At 40.5% G+C, this 15998-nt stretch overlaps 1 protein-coding gene across 1 annotated transcript in view; it reads left to right on the top strand.

The window, feature by feature from the left end:
* Nucleotides 1-15998, top strand: part of nek11 (NIMA-related kinase 11) — an 88125-nt gene that overhangs the window by 42775 nt on the left and 29352 nt on the right. The window contains exons 12-13 of the mRNA XM_057339740.1: nt 9086-9225; nt 11024-11084. Coding sequence (XP_057195723.1) covers nt 9086-9225; nt 11024-11084 — 201 coding nt within the window. The remainder of the gene's footprint in view (nt 1-9085; nt 9226-11023; nt 11085-15998) is intronic.

The raw sequence follows: 15998 nt of genomic DNA, 5'->3' as shown, positions 1-15998 counted from the left end.
TTACTTAAGTATGGTTTCAGGTACTCTTTACACCTCTGGCCTTACAGAGCCCAGAGACAACTAGATATACTGTAAATCTACAATAAAACATGGTTTATTACCTTAAGTAAGAAAATGCACTGCATTAAAATATTTTATTCTTGAATAGCTGGCTTAATAGAAAATAAATAAGCAATAATACGAATAAGTAACTAATTAATAAATTAAATAAAAAATGTATCCGTCATGTTAACGTATATGTCTGACATCCACGACACTCCTCTCATCCGTTCTGTGATTGGGTGCTCGCAAGGATTCCTGGGTAGGGGACTTCAGTGGAGTCTGCATCAATGCGGGCTTCGCCGAAGACCGCATCGAGGGCACAAAAGAGGCACTCGCGAGCAGACTTCTGAGCACTGAAAAGACAAATTGGACACCTTACGGACTCGTAGACTTGGCGAGAACGCGCAATTTAAGTCCACGAGACCTCAAGTCCACATGAAGTGCGCCATTTGGGATAGGGCCCAAGTGTGCTGACACAGGGGCACTGGCGGTGGACCGCGTGCGCGACAGCAGCATAGTATCGCTTTTAACGACAGGAGTTCGACTCCGCAGTCCGACCATATTCTTCGTTCTTTTTTAATTGTTTTATTGGGTCATGTTTTTAAATGTCGGAACACTACCCTGTTACTGACAACTGATTAAATTACAAGAAACGCTTATTAACAAGCCAACCGGTGTAAGGCCTTAATGCATGTACAGTAACAGCTGCGGGCTAAGTCAGTAAGTCTGCTTACTGTACAGTGGCTGTTGCGAGTATGTTTTTATAGATTAAAAATGATTTCCCATACGAACGTGTTTGTTTTTCTATTTACATATAGACTGTACATGCTGCATGAATTCAGTATAAAACGCTATAAGCTTTTGATGACCAAAAATCTAAAAATGATGGAGACTGTTCACATACAGAAACAATAAGGGAAATGCTGACAAAAAAAGCTATTGTTGCGTTATTATTATATAGATTTTTTTTTTAGATGACAAAAACGGCATTTTAAAGGAAAATATAGGCCTGTTTTTACCCGAGGCGCGCTGCTTCGGGTATAGCCTAAACCATAAATACTGCCTTCTTTTAGAGGTTGCTAAGCGATCACGTTTGTTAAAAACGTTTTGTATTTTGTGATGGTTATTTTGACGAGGCAGGCGAGGCCGCATTCTCTTATCTCAGATTTACTTTGGGATTTATGCATAACAGCATTAACATGTGCACACACACATTCTTTGTCACAATCCAGTCTCTTCATAGAAGATTGCAGACTTGCCAGGTTCCAGACTGACAGCTATTCACTGAAGTTCATCTTTCAAACCGAACAGCATGGAAAATATTCCTTTGGAATCCTGAAAGAAAAATCTGTTCATTAATCTATACACACACCTGGACACATGAATACTGATAAACTGAATGTGACACTTGCTTTACAAACCATTAGGCAGGATGTCCTTAAGGAAGAAGGTTGGGAACTCCTGATCTATTTACACATTGTTCCTGTAGTTGCATGAAATTGCTCAACTTAATGTTAATTGTAATGTTTTTTAGGCATGACACAAAACTCAGCGAACGTACAGTTTGGGGGCTTGATGATTTTGCTATCAATTTCCCAGCAAGAAGCATAAAATAGCACTACTCGAGTGTAGAAACAACCTTTTAGGGTAAAGCCTAACTTTAACCTACTACCTTTTAGCCTGCTAGCTAATTTTAGCCAAACTCAAACTACATGTCAGTTGACATTGTGCGCATCATTTCTTAAGGTTCCTTCGTGTCCAACAAGTAAAACTCAACCATATTAATAAAACAATACCAAATGTACGAAAAGGAGGAAAAGCGTGCCCAATGGAAAAATTATCACATAATTAAAGTCTAAACATTATTCGCAATAAAGTTAAAAACAGGAAACGTTATTCAGATCGACCTTCTAATACACAGGTCTTTATGTTCATTGGAGGAGCTGGACTGTGTAGAAAAGGCGGGGGCTGATTTAAATAATATAGAAAACGCCGCTTTTTATGGCGTCTTAGATACACTGAAGTGCCGTCGTTTACGTCCAAACGGCGAAATGAATGGCATTTCGCATTGCACTTAAAACGCCATTATTAACACTGTTTCTACGGCGAAAACGCCGTAATTTACGGTGTATACGCTACAAACTTTGCAGCGTCTGTAAGTCTTAAAGGGCACGTATTTTGCAAAATTCACTTTTATAATGTGTTAAAACATTAATACGTGTCCACAGTGTCTGTAAACAAGCAGTCTAAACAGTTAAAAATGTGCTCACTCCTTTTTTAATAATTTGCGTAATTCAAAAACCCTGTTGGTAAAAGCAAAGATTTGAAATCTGCCGTTAATGTCATCACTCAACGGCAAAGCCCGCCCAGCAGTGGTGACGATCTGCCCTATTTGCTTAGACACAGTCCAATGTGGGAAGTTCAAAAGGCGCCATCGTTAGATCGTCAACGGAAGTAAACAATAGGCTTGTTCGAATTGATGCGGCGCCGCAAGATCCGACAGGCGGATGACATCACAGTACAGCGAGAGCGAATCGAAAGCAAACTTTTTATCTATTTTCAAATCGCTCTCGCGGTACCAACACTTCGTGCCCAGTCCTCATATCCAGCAGAAGCAGTAACGTTAAGTATCACACCACATATTGTTGCTGATTAGTCTTTCAAAATTGCCACTCTTAATGTGCTTGTTATCGCGCTATATTGGTAATGTAAGTACTAACTGTCCGCACAAGGTCCTTTGGACATCCTTAAATAAAAAATAGAAAATAGAAAAAAAACTTTTGTTTTGAAATCAAACAAGAATTGACATGAATTACAAAATGTGCCTTAACAATAAAATTTAAACATAATGAAATGGGCAATTTAGAGTATCTGTGTATCTTTCTATCTTAACTTATACTGTATGTTATTGGCAGCAGTTTACGCTTTTTTTGGCATTTTCAATGGTCGACTTGAGGTCTGCTGTCAGAGACTGCAGGCACCGTTTTGCAAAGTCAAGGAGTTTCTCCTCCTTGGCTCTGAACTTTGATGGTTCGGTAAAACTCTGGATCAACAAGCTGTATTTCAGCCACAACAGCTGTTATTGCGAGTGTATTTCAGTCAACCCCAACTTTGGTGCATGCCTTACTGATGCTTCCTTCTTTTTTGAAGGCACGAAAAACTTTAATGTACCATTTCAGTACATCATCTGGGGTTGTTGCTGTAGAAAGAAAAACGCTTTCTTTAATAAGACAAAGCAAAGAAAATCGAATTGATACATTTTCAGTTAAATACACAGACTTTTAAAAAGGGAAATAAACATGCCTTATGGATGTGACAAAAATGGTAGGATTTCTCTGAATTATAATGCACAAACCTCAAGCAATTATACCCAACAAATGCAGAAGGGATGCCTCTTCACAGAACATGAAATAGTTTGTCTATTTTAATTTTCATGTGCCCATTTATGAGGCATATGTACCGTAATGGATGTGACCATCCTGAAAATGGCACTGACCTGACTATGGAAAATCATGCACTAAAATTAAAACAAATGCTTTAAATACTTGAAGAGAGACCTCACATGGCTATTTGAACCACCAAATGTTGATATCTGTGCTGTTTGTATAGTAAAAACCTTTGGTAAAAACTTGACATTTTCACGGAATTGGTCAAATGGTTTTTCTGGGATTCTACCAGTACTCATTTTAGTCAAGGAGACTGATATCCAATATTTGGTATGTGTTATATGGAGGCACATGAACAGAAAGATAAGTTCAAAAACAGCATGTGTGCCTACCACGTGAGCTGTGCTTGGTAGATTTTGAAATTCTAGTCTTCTCTGTCTTCTTTTCATGACCTCTTATCCTCTTCTGAGGAACGTCGCTATCAGATGAATTCGAAACTGTTAACTGCAACATTGAAGACTAATGAAGTGGACAAAATTCTGTGAAGATATTGTCGTTACAAAATGTAGTTACACAATTCTTGTTACACATGTGCACTTACTGAAGTGTTGTTACCAATGTCCTGTTACACATTTGTACTTAGACCAGCTTTTCATTACATGTGTGTAGTTACACAAATAGTACAGCTGTAGAAACTATGTACCAATGTGTACTTACACTGTAGTTACATACTAAGTACACATCTAGTTACCATGTAAGTTCAGAGGTATTAGGGCCACTTAATATAAAGTGGGACCCGATTTTCTTACCTTAGAACGAGCTATTTCTATCTACATACACCGCGGGGGTCCCCTCGCATATAATTCGCCATGTTCTGTCAGCCGTCGTAGTTTTTCGAACGGGAGGGGTGGAGTGAGCGGTTGGTTACAATTCGCAACCTTGCTGCTAGATTTCACTGACTGGAACTTTAAACAGACGCTATCTTATTAACCGACTACAGATTTGAACTTTAAACACATACATTCTCGTGTAAATAACTCTTAAAAATACTTTTAATGACTAAATAAAGGAAATAATATGCAGCTTTTCTGCCTATCGCCTTTAACTTCCACCTCGAATTCAGACAGCTCGAGCTGCGGTGCGTTGAGTTGATTTGACCCAATGAGCTGGGTTAATGCGTCTGGGTGGGGGAGGGGGTGAATTATAATTCAACTCTCAGCGAAAATGACCCAGAGCATAACCCAGCGTTTGGGTTACACAGAACTACAAAAACTACCCAGGACTGACAAAATAACCCCCCAAAATGACCCAAATGGCTCAACCCAGCATTTGGGTAAAAAAAACCCAGGATTTTTTAGAATGTGTAGTTCAAGAACGTCAAAATTATTTGTTTGGGACAAACTCTTTTTGGACCTTGGTATTTCTAAAATCCTGCGTACGGCCCTGTTGGGTAGGGATCATTATGTGGGAATAGCAAGAATATGTAGGTATTTCTTCAAGTGCACATATAATTTCAGTTTTATTACAGTCATTCTAGTTTTTCTTATAGTAGGGAAGTTTTTAATTTAACTGTAATAAATGTATATATTTATCATTGAATATAAAGACAGGGAAAGAATTAGGGGGCCATTCCAAATTTTCGTTTAATCAGCGTTCTAGATGTTTGTGGCCACTTCAGTCCAGTGTTTGTTGAATTTCAAAAAAATCAAACTTCAGAAGTGACATAAAGTCACCCAACAGTAAAACACTGACAGCATTACAAAACACATTAAGACTGTTATAAAAATTGAGGTTATCTCATAAAAAATAATTTGGAACTTTTCATAAATACATGTGCAAATATTACTGTTGTGTAATAGTGAATATGATTTTTCAGTCGAGGTCTGAAAAAATACAGAGGATCTTTTCTGTTATTTTGACCTGTTTCTCCAGCTTTCATTTTCTGCAAATAAATGCAAATAGAAATAATAGTTTTATTTAAAAATGTGAAGAAATATTGTTATAGTTCACAGAATGAAACAAAAATAATCATTGTACCTAAACTAATTCAGAAAAACTGAAAATTGTCTTTAAAATGTCCTCTTCATTTTTTTCCGTTGCTGTATATACTGTATATGAAGAGTTCAGATGCAAAATACCTCTAAATACGTTTTTCATTTAAATGAGCATTTTTTATCAGGCTCCTACATTTACTTTCAGTAATAGATATTTCAGACTTGGCAGAGTGTGGTATTTAGCGGGTTTTGAAGCAAATTTATTTGAGTGATGTATACGGTTTTGCATCTGAACTCTTCATATGTACATTCATTTGTTATTAATTTGTTTCTTTGTTGTTGTTTTTACTTTTTATATGTTTTGTTTAATAAGCAACTGCACGTCTTTCAATCAACCTAAAAGATCCCATGTAATACACCTCCTGATTTCACTTCACTGGCTGCCAGTTGCCCCCTGCATAAAGTTTAAAGGGGTCATATGGCGCGAATACGTGTTTTTCTGTGTTTTTAGTGTGTTATAAGTTGCCCATGCATGTATTAGACACGTAAAATTGCAAGAATTAAAGTGTCGGAACAAAAGATGCATTCTATCTTTAAGCGAATGCTCACCCAGACCTGCCTGAAACGCCTCGTGTAACCACACCCCCACAAATCTACGTCAGTTAGTGGTATGATTTGACTAAGACCACCCAAATGTATATGCAAGTAAGGTGGGCGTACCTGTCAGTACAATTGCTTTGGGACCTGATGTTCCAAATATGGTAAGAGGAGTTACATTTCTGTCAAACGTTTGCAGTATTCGACCAATCACTACACACTGGTTAACTGGCCAATCATAGCACACCTCGTGTCATGGTTCTGCCTCACCTAGTCTTGGATTTCCTGGTCCTGAGGCAGAGCCATGACAAAGTCTTTGGTTATGTGTGGAGAGAAACATATTATTGTCCTTTTGACAATAATATGCGTTCTCTCCAGTGTCTCGTCATTAGCCCCGCCCCTCTCGTTTCATGTATTGCTTCCCGTCCGTGTTTCATTACCCTCACCTGCCCTGTGTCATTATCCCTCGTTTGTCCTCCCTATATAATACCCTCATGTTTCATTGTCCTGGGTCTGTCATTGTATGTATACGTACATTGTGCTTGTATGCGTGTCCGTTCGTGCCCCATATCTCTCAATGTGAGTGTTCTCCTTGCCTTTGTATAGTGTTTTCTTGTGCTTGTACCCTGCCTGTTATTAGACGTTTTGTCGTGTCATATTTTAGTTATTTTGTCCTTTTTGTTTCTGTTTATTGTTTGTATTAATAAATCTGTTAATCCCTTCACCGCTGTTGCCTGCATTTGGGTTCTTCCACCACGCTATTCGTGACACCTCGCTTTTCAGAGTGATGAGCTTTGTAAAAAATCAGCGCGTTTCAGAGAGGCGGGGCAAAGAGGAGATACAAACATGCACGGTATGTGGAAAATACAGCGTTTTTAACCTTAAAGGACTCCTAAAATGAGCACTTTCAACAAGTTGGTGTGATTTATTAGGGTCTTCATGAAATGTCTGGAACATATTTTGCTTAAAAACACTCAATGGCTGTGTAAACAAAACCCTTTTTGCCTTGTCAAAAACAGCTATGCTCACAGCAACCCATTTTGGTGCATGTCTCTTTAAATGATAATGAGTTACAGCGCACCCCACCCCCCTTCCGTCCGGCGTGTCAACACAACACACGTGTAGTACTGTCATGGCAATGGTTTAGCTAAATTGTTTCCTGAACTCCTCTGCGGTTAGTTTTGTTTTAAACGTCTCAAATCATTTGTCCGGATACTAAAAAATCTGTCACAGCAAACAGCGCTCACGTTGTGTGTGTATACTTGCCTAAAATCCACGGAATGCGCACCTGCAGATCTCAGCGGAATTATGTGGATTTTAGCGCTTGTCGTTGACAAGTTATAATGTTACACACACAACGTGAGAGCATAACTAGTATGCTGTGACAGATTTTTCAGCCTAAGGATGAATGATTTGAGCAGTGTTGGGTGTAACTAGTTACTAAGTAATTAGTTACTGTAATTCAATTACTTTTCCCTTGGAAAAAGTAAAGTAAGGGATTACTCTTATTTTTTCTGTAATTTAATTACAGTTACTTCTGATGTAATTAAACTAAATACTTTGTGTAATATATGTGTGTGTAATAGTGGAATTGACATAAAAATTCAAAGTCTAATTTTAAAATCTGTGCTTTAATGTATAATTCTCACATTTGTAATACTTTGGTCAGTTAATAATACTACTTTATGTAGTTTAATATTATTTATTTGAATGAATTAAATAAGCCGTTTCATGTCTATCCTTCAATCACTTAACTAATCAAGGTTGATGTAGGATATAGAAAGTAATTAGTAATTAGTAACTAAATACTTTTTGGAGAGAGTAATTTGTACAGTAATCTAATTACACAATTGAATATGTAATTAGTAACTAGTAATTAATTACTTTTTCAGAGTAACTTACCCAACACTGGATTTGAGATGTTTAAAACTAAACTAACCGCAGTGTTCGCCCTGTTCATTAGCAAAACAAACAGCTTGCCGCATCTGAACATATTAACGCACATAATGTATTAACACACATACAGCTAAACTCCAAGTGCCCATTTGCCAAATAACATAAATATAGAGTAAGTTTAACACTGGCTTTGAATGTTCTATTTAGCCCGTGACTGACTTAGCTCCCTTCGCTATCATATGCTAACGGTATCCTCCATATATACTGTACATGTACGTCAATTCAGACTGTTGATAAATATTACTTACATCGGCAGCTTTGTCTCGTTCAGTTGGTCTCGATCCCTCTTGAGGAACAACTTTAAAGCTAATCCTGATTGTACTGTCCCAGGTTGATAAAGCACTCCGGCTTGAAGTGATTTGCGCAAACAAGCTGGTTTTTACTTATGGTTTCTGAGGGATTTCCACTAAAAATAAAATAAATCCACTCCTGTCTCTTCCGAGGTTGGGACTCTCTGCAGCGACTACATTGCATGTTGTCCACAAACTTTAGCCATGGTGTCACGTTAACGGCTAATTCGCCCATTTAACTTAACTTAGTGCTTCAGGTCTACATCCCCTCCCGTCATCTTTGGTCTGAAAATGAGCGATGCCTGGTTGTTCCATCACAGCGAGGCACCAAATCGCTTGCAAAAACCTTTACTCATTCGGTTCCCCTGTGGTGGACTGAACTACCAGCCTCCACCCGAACGGCAGCATCCTTCACAACATTAAAAAAAACAGCTCAAAAAATACCTGTTCCGCATATATTTGACTAACCAATAACTGTCTAAAAAATATATATATACTGTATATCTGGCTTACATTTACATTTATTCAGTTGGCAGAAGCTTTTATCCAAAGCGACTTACAAGTAGGAGAGCATATAAACATTTAGTCAACACGCTAAACAGTACCGTTAGTTTACAAGGCCATGCTACTAGGAGGATTAAAGCTGGAGTAAGCAAAGTACGGTACTGGATAAAAGCTTCTGCCAACTGAATAAATGTAAATGTAAGCCAGAGAGCCAGCCCTGGCAGAAATTACCCATCGAGCATGTAATGTAAACATAAACAATAACAAAATGCTACCTATCACTTCAAAACTTTTGTATTTTTTGTTATCGTTTCAGCGATCCCAGAAGATCCTCAGGCGGCGGAGGCATTTTACTCTGTGGATGAATTTGAGTCATGCTCGGAAGAAGAATCAGACAGAGACGGAGACTCAGAAGAAGATCTCCCCACAGACCCTTCCTGTCAGACATGTAGACAGGTGAGGACAGAACGGCTGCTGGAGGGGAGTGGGTGTCAATCATCTTGACTGTGTGATATTTACATTTAATAGCGAACTTGACTTGGTGATGCTTCGCCAAATTGTACATGTCGTAATTAAACTCGTATGTGGTCTGACGGTTGACCGAAGTGGTGAGCATCTTCCCTAATAGATGAATGGAAACAAAACTTAAACCTAGTTAGGCACCTTACTTTATTCTCCCTATGTAGGCAGCTACTTTCTAAGGCAGTATTGTGAAATACAACCTCCAGAATTACTTATTTGAAATGCTTCACATTACACACAAACCACAAAAAATAGCACAATTCTCTAAAACCGCATGAGAATTTCAACACCTTAAATGCTTTCTAGGTAGTTAGCTCTGTATGTTTAAGAATGTAATTTTCCTCAATATGTGGGTGTGAAATTACCCACAATCAACAAAAAACGTAGATCTACAGTAATAAGCGCCCTTCCTTTACTTTCCAGTACCTCTATGATTTATTACACGCTCTCAAAAACCCTCAAGTCTTAATAAGCTCTCGTTGACAGGCTCATCTGTTTATGAAGCATGACATAAGATGAATTCAATCACATTTCACATGCACTCGAGCCCCACAGGTAACATTTAATGTACAGCTAATATAACACCACTTGTCTGTGATGTAGCGCGAATTATGCAAATGAATTTTGCATGCAGCCCAAAGATAGTTTAACAAGCTCGTTGTTTTAGTGAGTTGCTGCCACAGTAAAATGGAAAATGTGCAAAATCAGACTCTCCCCGAAGGCCACGGTCTCATCTGGACTCAAGATGGGACCAGCCACCTCAACAGACTCTTAAATCCGCAATCCAATACCAGACTTCTGCACGGTTCGATCAGGCTTTCCAAGATAGATTAAAACTATTTGTCACCATCGAGAGGGAAAAAGCGGAGAACCGTGATGGTATAAGTATGAAACCAAAGGGGACAGTGGAATAGACTTCTGCCCCAGTGGATATTTGATAATTAGCTGGCTCGCAGTGAGAGCAAAGCCGACAATGTTTGTGCTGCCAGCCATGGCCGGGTGAAATTCCCTTGAACAGAAGAATGGCGGATTGCATTTTGTAAATGGCTAGATAATAACTAGCCTGTTCTTCTGCTGTAGCTGCATTTTTCTTCTTTTCTCATTTCGATGTTTTGCACAGATGGCTTGCTTGAAACCCGTGAACTGCCCAAAGGCCTTCTATCTACCACCCTGCACTTGCGGAGTCCCTTGCGCAATGAACTCATCTCTGCTTTCTGCAAACCAATTGGAGTTTGAATGTGGCAACATTACGGTGCTTTTACCACTGATTTAAACTCATTCGATCCATGCCTACCCTGAGGCTTTCATTTTAAAAAGGTAAATGCCCCATGGGAGTGCAAAACCCTTCAGGTTAACCTTCATCATGGTACCACTTCCATCTTGCCGATCATGTGACCCTCTTTAGAAAGGAAGCCAATTGACCCGGAAAGGCGTTGCATTTCGAGACTTCACTGTGAGTGATGGATACGCTCTGTTGACTCGCATTACAAATGTGTATAACAACCCTAATCCTTGCAAATCTAGCAAAAAGCAACATTTCCTAAGGTAAATGTGTTAATGTCTTAAGGAAGCCAGATTTTTGGGTTTCATTAATCTCTAAGGGGTTTTAACCAGGGGTCTCTGAATGTCCTGCTGGGGTTCTACATTTAAAAAAAGTTTTTACAGAGTTCTCTTGACATTTTAACTCTATTAATGAACATTCTGTATGTACATGTATCGATGTATGTTACAGGACAGTGACCTGGAGGCTATGATCAAACACATGGAGAATGTTCTGCATGCTGATTCAGATGGTAAGTGCAGCTTCCAAATTAATCCACACATGGAAATCTATTAAATTAATTTATCCTTGGTTATGCCAAATTGGAAGTATCATACTTCTAACAGGCACACACATATATTGTATACATAGACACTCCATGACCGATGTGAGATCGCTATCCAATACTTACTGGACAATTACGTGATGGGTGAGTGTGACACAAAGCTGCCTTTCCGAAGGTCACCAGCTTTTTGAAGCGATGCATTCTTTGATAGATGTGTAAGCTTGCTCATTTAGCTCCATCAAGAAAAATAACCCGTTCGCCAGTTAAACGTCTCTCGTAGTGTGATGCCGAGTTTTTCGTGTTGATGAATCTGAGGAGAGAATATCAGGAAGCCTGTTCGTCTGTCACTTGAAGCTGTAGCGTCATTGATTAGGTAATTCATGTGAGGCTATTTACAGCCTCTCTGACCATATCAGATAAGTGCATTTCCTCCTTGATTTAACAGGAGTATTTCTGTCCAACTCTCAGTTTCTTTCCTGTGTTGTTTTACCTACTTAAGTTTCAAGTGCTTTATTTAAATCGTCCTCTTCGACCATTTATCCTTATGACCTTATTTATTGATGATTTTTCTTCATCCATCCCACATTGAATGTGAATCTTATGTACTATGTATAATTACAGTAATTATTCATCAGAATAATAAATATGCATTCAGATGAATTACGCAAAAATTAGGTCAGTGATGTGTATAAGAGCAAAGATGGTGAGGATCTTGATGACATTGGTCTAGTACCCCCAAATAATATTTGGGCACCTATGGCACCATTTTAAAATGACCGAGTTGCATTGCATCAGAAAACACAAGCTTTAACCTTGCAAACAAGTGACCTTCTTAGAAGCAGTTTCTCTTCACAATTTTATAATTACTTTTAACCAGATGGTCTCAAGGTCTTTTAGTTGATCTTCACTCAAGTGTCCTAGCAGATTAACCACAACTCACCACATGAGTTTGACATCCAGTTAGTTTCCAAAAACGTTTTGTCTTAATTATGAACAAAATTTATTGTTTTAATTTAAGCCTTTACAGTGTGACATGTTTTGCTGTGTCTTTTAGATAAATGGCACTTGATTTTGTTGTTTTGTTTTTCAATGCAATGGCATTTATACACTTTTATATGTGGCTTAAGTGTCAAGAATTTTAATTTATTAGATGTGATTAGAGTTTATTTTTAACATTTTTATTTGTTGAGTGTACTCATGAATGCTAATATCTTCATTTCTTAATTTGTGTAAGCCTATTAGTGTATTTACAAAATGGCAAGACATTAAAATAACCATTAATATGAAGCCATGTATTTAAAACATCTAAAAACACTTCTGTCACCCGGAACGAAAATGCAAGTTGTCCTTATTTTATTTTATCTGTAGACCTACTGTATATTATTGACAGTAGTGTTAGGATAATGCATGATGGGTAATATCAGCCCAAGGTTGGGCTTCTGGCTCAGCAAACGAAAATCTACTTTTCTGACCTTATCTCTCCTCTTTCTTTATCCAGCCTTCTTGTCCACACAATGAGTGTCAGATTTGTTAAGCCATAAAAAGAACAGATAAAACTAAAACAAGTTAATACAGTTTCTGTCTTAAAATCAAAAGAAGATTGATTCCAGGTGGTGCATTCATATTGAACTGACCAATCATATTGATTCATAATGAATGTGAATAAAAAATAATTAGAAAAAGTTGGATACAGTAACAGAATGTGATAGTGTTTTTTTAATTGTGGTATACAACCTATTTTAAAAGGCGCACATACAGTGCTTTTTCATCATACGACTACACTGGCAAACAGTAATATTACTGTTATTTTTAACATAAACACACAGTTTTTGCACACAACACAATGCACAAGGTGCTATGACACTTGATATCTGTGTCCCTCATCACCTGCTGACTTTTCAAACACACACACTCATTCTGGCTTGGCTTTGTGAACCGTAACGCATGTCACTGTAGCTGACAGCTCAGAAATCCTGCTTTCTGCTTCAGCTCCACTTTCACAGCTCTGACTTCATTCAGCACTGACTTGCAGAAGAGCGTAACTTAAGCTCAAGAACTTTTACAGACCTTTTTCTTTTTAGAAATCAGTGTAAAATGCCTGGCACAAACTGGCACTCCTCTGAAATGATGTTGCCCAAGTCATAAACTCTGTAATGTTCTGCCATAAAAATGTCACATTTGTTTAACTTCCCACATAAACCTTTCCAATAAACTCCCTTGAAAAATATGAACAAGAAAACATTGGTTTCTTGTTCTTCAAGCCTTTATTTTTCTGTATCATTATGGGGCTGTGATGATGCTGCTGTTAGTTTTTTTTTTTGCTGCTTTGTTAATATGCCAAATATATGTATTAATGAGCAAAGTTCTAATCTAATCTGCTGAACACAATGCAAAATACATTACCTTTAAAAGTTTATGGCCACTTGACCGAAATGTTCTTGATGATTTTATAGACTATTTAACCTGAAGGTCGTGGCTTAAAGGGATATAATTCACCTAAAAAAATGAAAATTATGTCATCGTTTGCTCAACCCGATGTCATTCCACACCTTTATGACTTTCTTCTGCAGAACACAAAAGAAGATATTTTGAAGAATGTAGGGAGCAGTTCTGAACTGTTCTGGGGCACCATTGACTACCACAGTAGTTCCCTTTCTGTCGGTCTCTCGACGTTGTGTCGAGCCAACAGATGATGTTCGTCCCTGAGAACCAATCACTACCGACTTCTTAGAAAAGGCCAATGAAATTGACGAATGAAATTTGCATGCCGGACTCCACCCCGGATATCCGGGTATAAAAGGTAGACGGCGTGCCTCATTCATTCACCTTTTGTTCTTCGGAGCCTTCTCTCAAGATCAACAGACTTCGCTACAAGATAGCAACTACAAGACTGCCGGTTCTACGACGTGGTGCAGCGGACTGTCCCTTCCTGCGGCGACTTCCCCTGGGCGTCTAGGCGTTTCCAGAAGTGTTCGAGTTTTTCTCTAAAAAAGGAAATTTCTCCAGCGTGGCATGTCCCGCTGTTCTCGTGGGTGCAACACACTCATCAAGAAGGGGGGCGGACACGAGGTCTGCTTCCAATACGCTGGGGCAGCCCTTGTGGATATGTTCTGCCCGCACTGCGGGCGGTTGACGATTCAGACGTTGCGTCATGGGTGGCTGTGTTCCCACGGGACTCCACCTCGTCTGCTTCCCGTTCCGTGACGGCATGACTACGGCACTGCCGTCTGCTACGGCGAGCAGTGAGGGTGATATGAGGATTACTGTGAGCGCTAATCCGTCAGCCACCGGCTTGCGGCTCACGGACCGTTCACACCTCGTCTCGCTCGTCTGACCGTTCCCCATGAGACGGTCCCACCGTCTTGTTCCTCAACCACGTATTCAGAAATGGTGCGTGATGATGAGATGTCTGTTGCAGCATCGGAGGGCGACTTACTGGCATCGGACTCCGACGATTCCTTGGAGCTCCCTCCCTCGGGGGGTCGAGCCCAGGAAGAAGCAGACATCGAAATGTCAGCCATGCTTCCCCGGACCACCGACATTGGGTTGCAGTGCACCGCACTGCCTCTCCCAACGCTCGTGGCTGGATACATGGTACCTCGAGTTTGAGAGCGGCTCCAAGCCGTACTCGCCCCCAGTGCCGTGTTTCCCCAGAAGTGCATGAGGAACTTAGTACGACCTGGAACGCCCCCTTCGGCGCGTGCACGTCAACTAGTTCCATCGCCCTTTCTTCCCTCGATGGTGGGGCAGCTAGAGGATACGTCGATGTCCCCCAGGGGCTCGACCTAGACTCTCGTCCAAAGCATGTAGGCTTTTCGGCATTCAAGATGTCGAGAGCTTACTCTGCTGTGGGCCAAGCTGTCCCCTCTCTCCATGCTATGGCCATCCTGCAGGTCAGGCCAAGGCGTTGAGTGAGCTCCACGAGGTTGTGCTACATCATCGTCTGGGTATTATCACAGCCGCTCTCACCCTCTACACGACGGTGTTCGGCAACTCAACGTTGAGGCAAGACCCAATGTTGAGGATAATCATCAGCCTATGCACTCTCAATCGATGGTGCGTTGTGCTACATCATCGCCAGGCAGGTAAAACAGCAGAGCCGATCTCCTCTACTGGGGCCCCCCCACGGTGGGGGATCCACACTGCCAGCCATCGAACCACCCCCCAGGAGGTCGATGAAGCAAGAACATACCCCTAGCCTCCCTGTCTCGGTCCCTGGGACCCTGATAAGAGCTTCCCAAACCGTCACGGTGACTATGGGATACGATCCGTCTCGGCTACGCGGTCCAACTCCCCAGACACCCGCCCAAGTTTCGGGCATCCTCCAAACCTCAGTCAGAGGCAAGGGATGCGCCCGTGCTTCAGGCCGAGGTCGCCACCCCTCTGGTGAGGAAGCGATCATGCTCGTCCCTCTAGCCAAGATGTTCAACGGGTTTTACAGCCTGTACTTCATCGTCCCCAAGAAGGGGGTTGCTAGATCTGCGTACCCTGACCAGGCACCTACTCAAGCTGCCGTTCAGAATGCTCACGCAGAAGCGCATCCTGGCATCTGTCAGATGTCAAGATTGGTTCATGGCAAACGACCTGAAGGACGCTTACTTTCATGTCTCGATTCTCCCTCATCATCGCCCGTTCCTACGGTTCGCTTTCGAGGGTCAGGCATATTAGTACAGAGTCCTCCCTTTTGGTCTGTCCCTGTCCCCACGAGTCTTCACGAAGATTGTGGAAGCCGCCCTCACTCCCCTCAGGGAGAGAGGTGTGCGGGTACTAAACTATCTCAACGAATGGCTCATTTGACACACTCGCGAGATCTGTTATGTACACACAGGGACCTAGTGCTTCGGCACCTAGATCGATTGGGACCACAGGTCAACTGAAAAA

This window comes from Triplophysa rosa, linkage group LG8 (genome assembly GCF_024868665.1).
Source record: "Triplophysa rosa linkage group LG8, Trosa_1v2, whole genome shotgun sequence".
Lineage (NCBI taxonomy): Eukaryota > Metazoa > Chordata > Actinopteri > Cypriniformes > Nemacheilidae > Triplophysa > Triplophysa rosa.
This window is presented reverse-complemented; position numbering and strand designations above follow the sequence as displayed.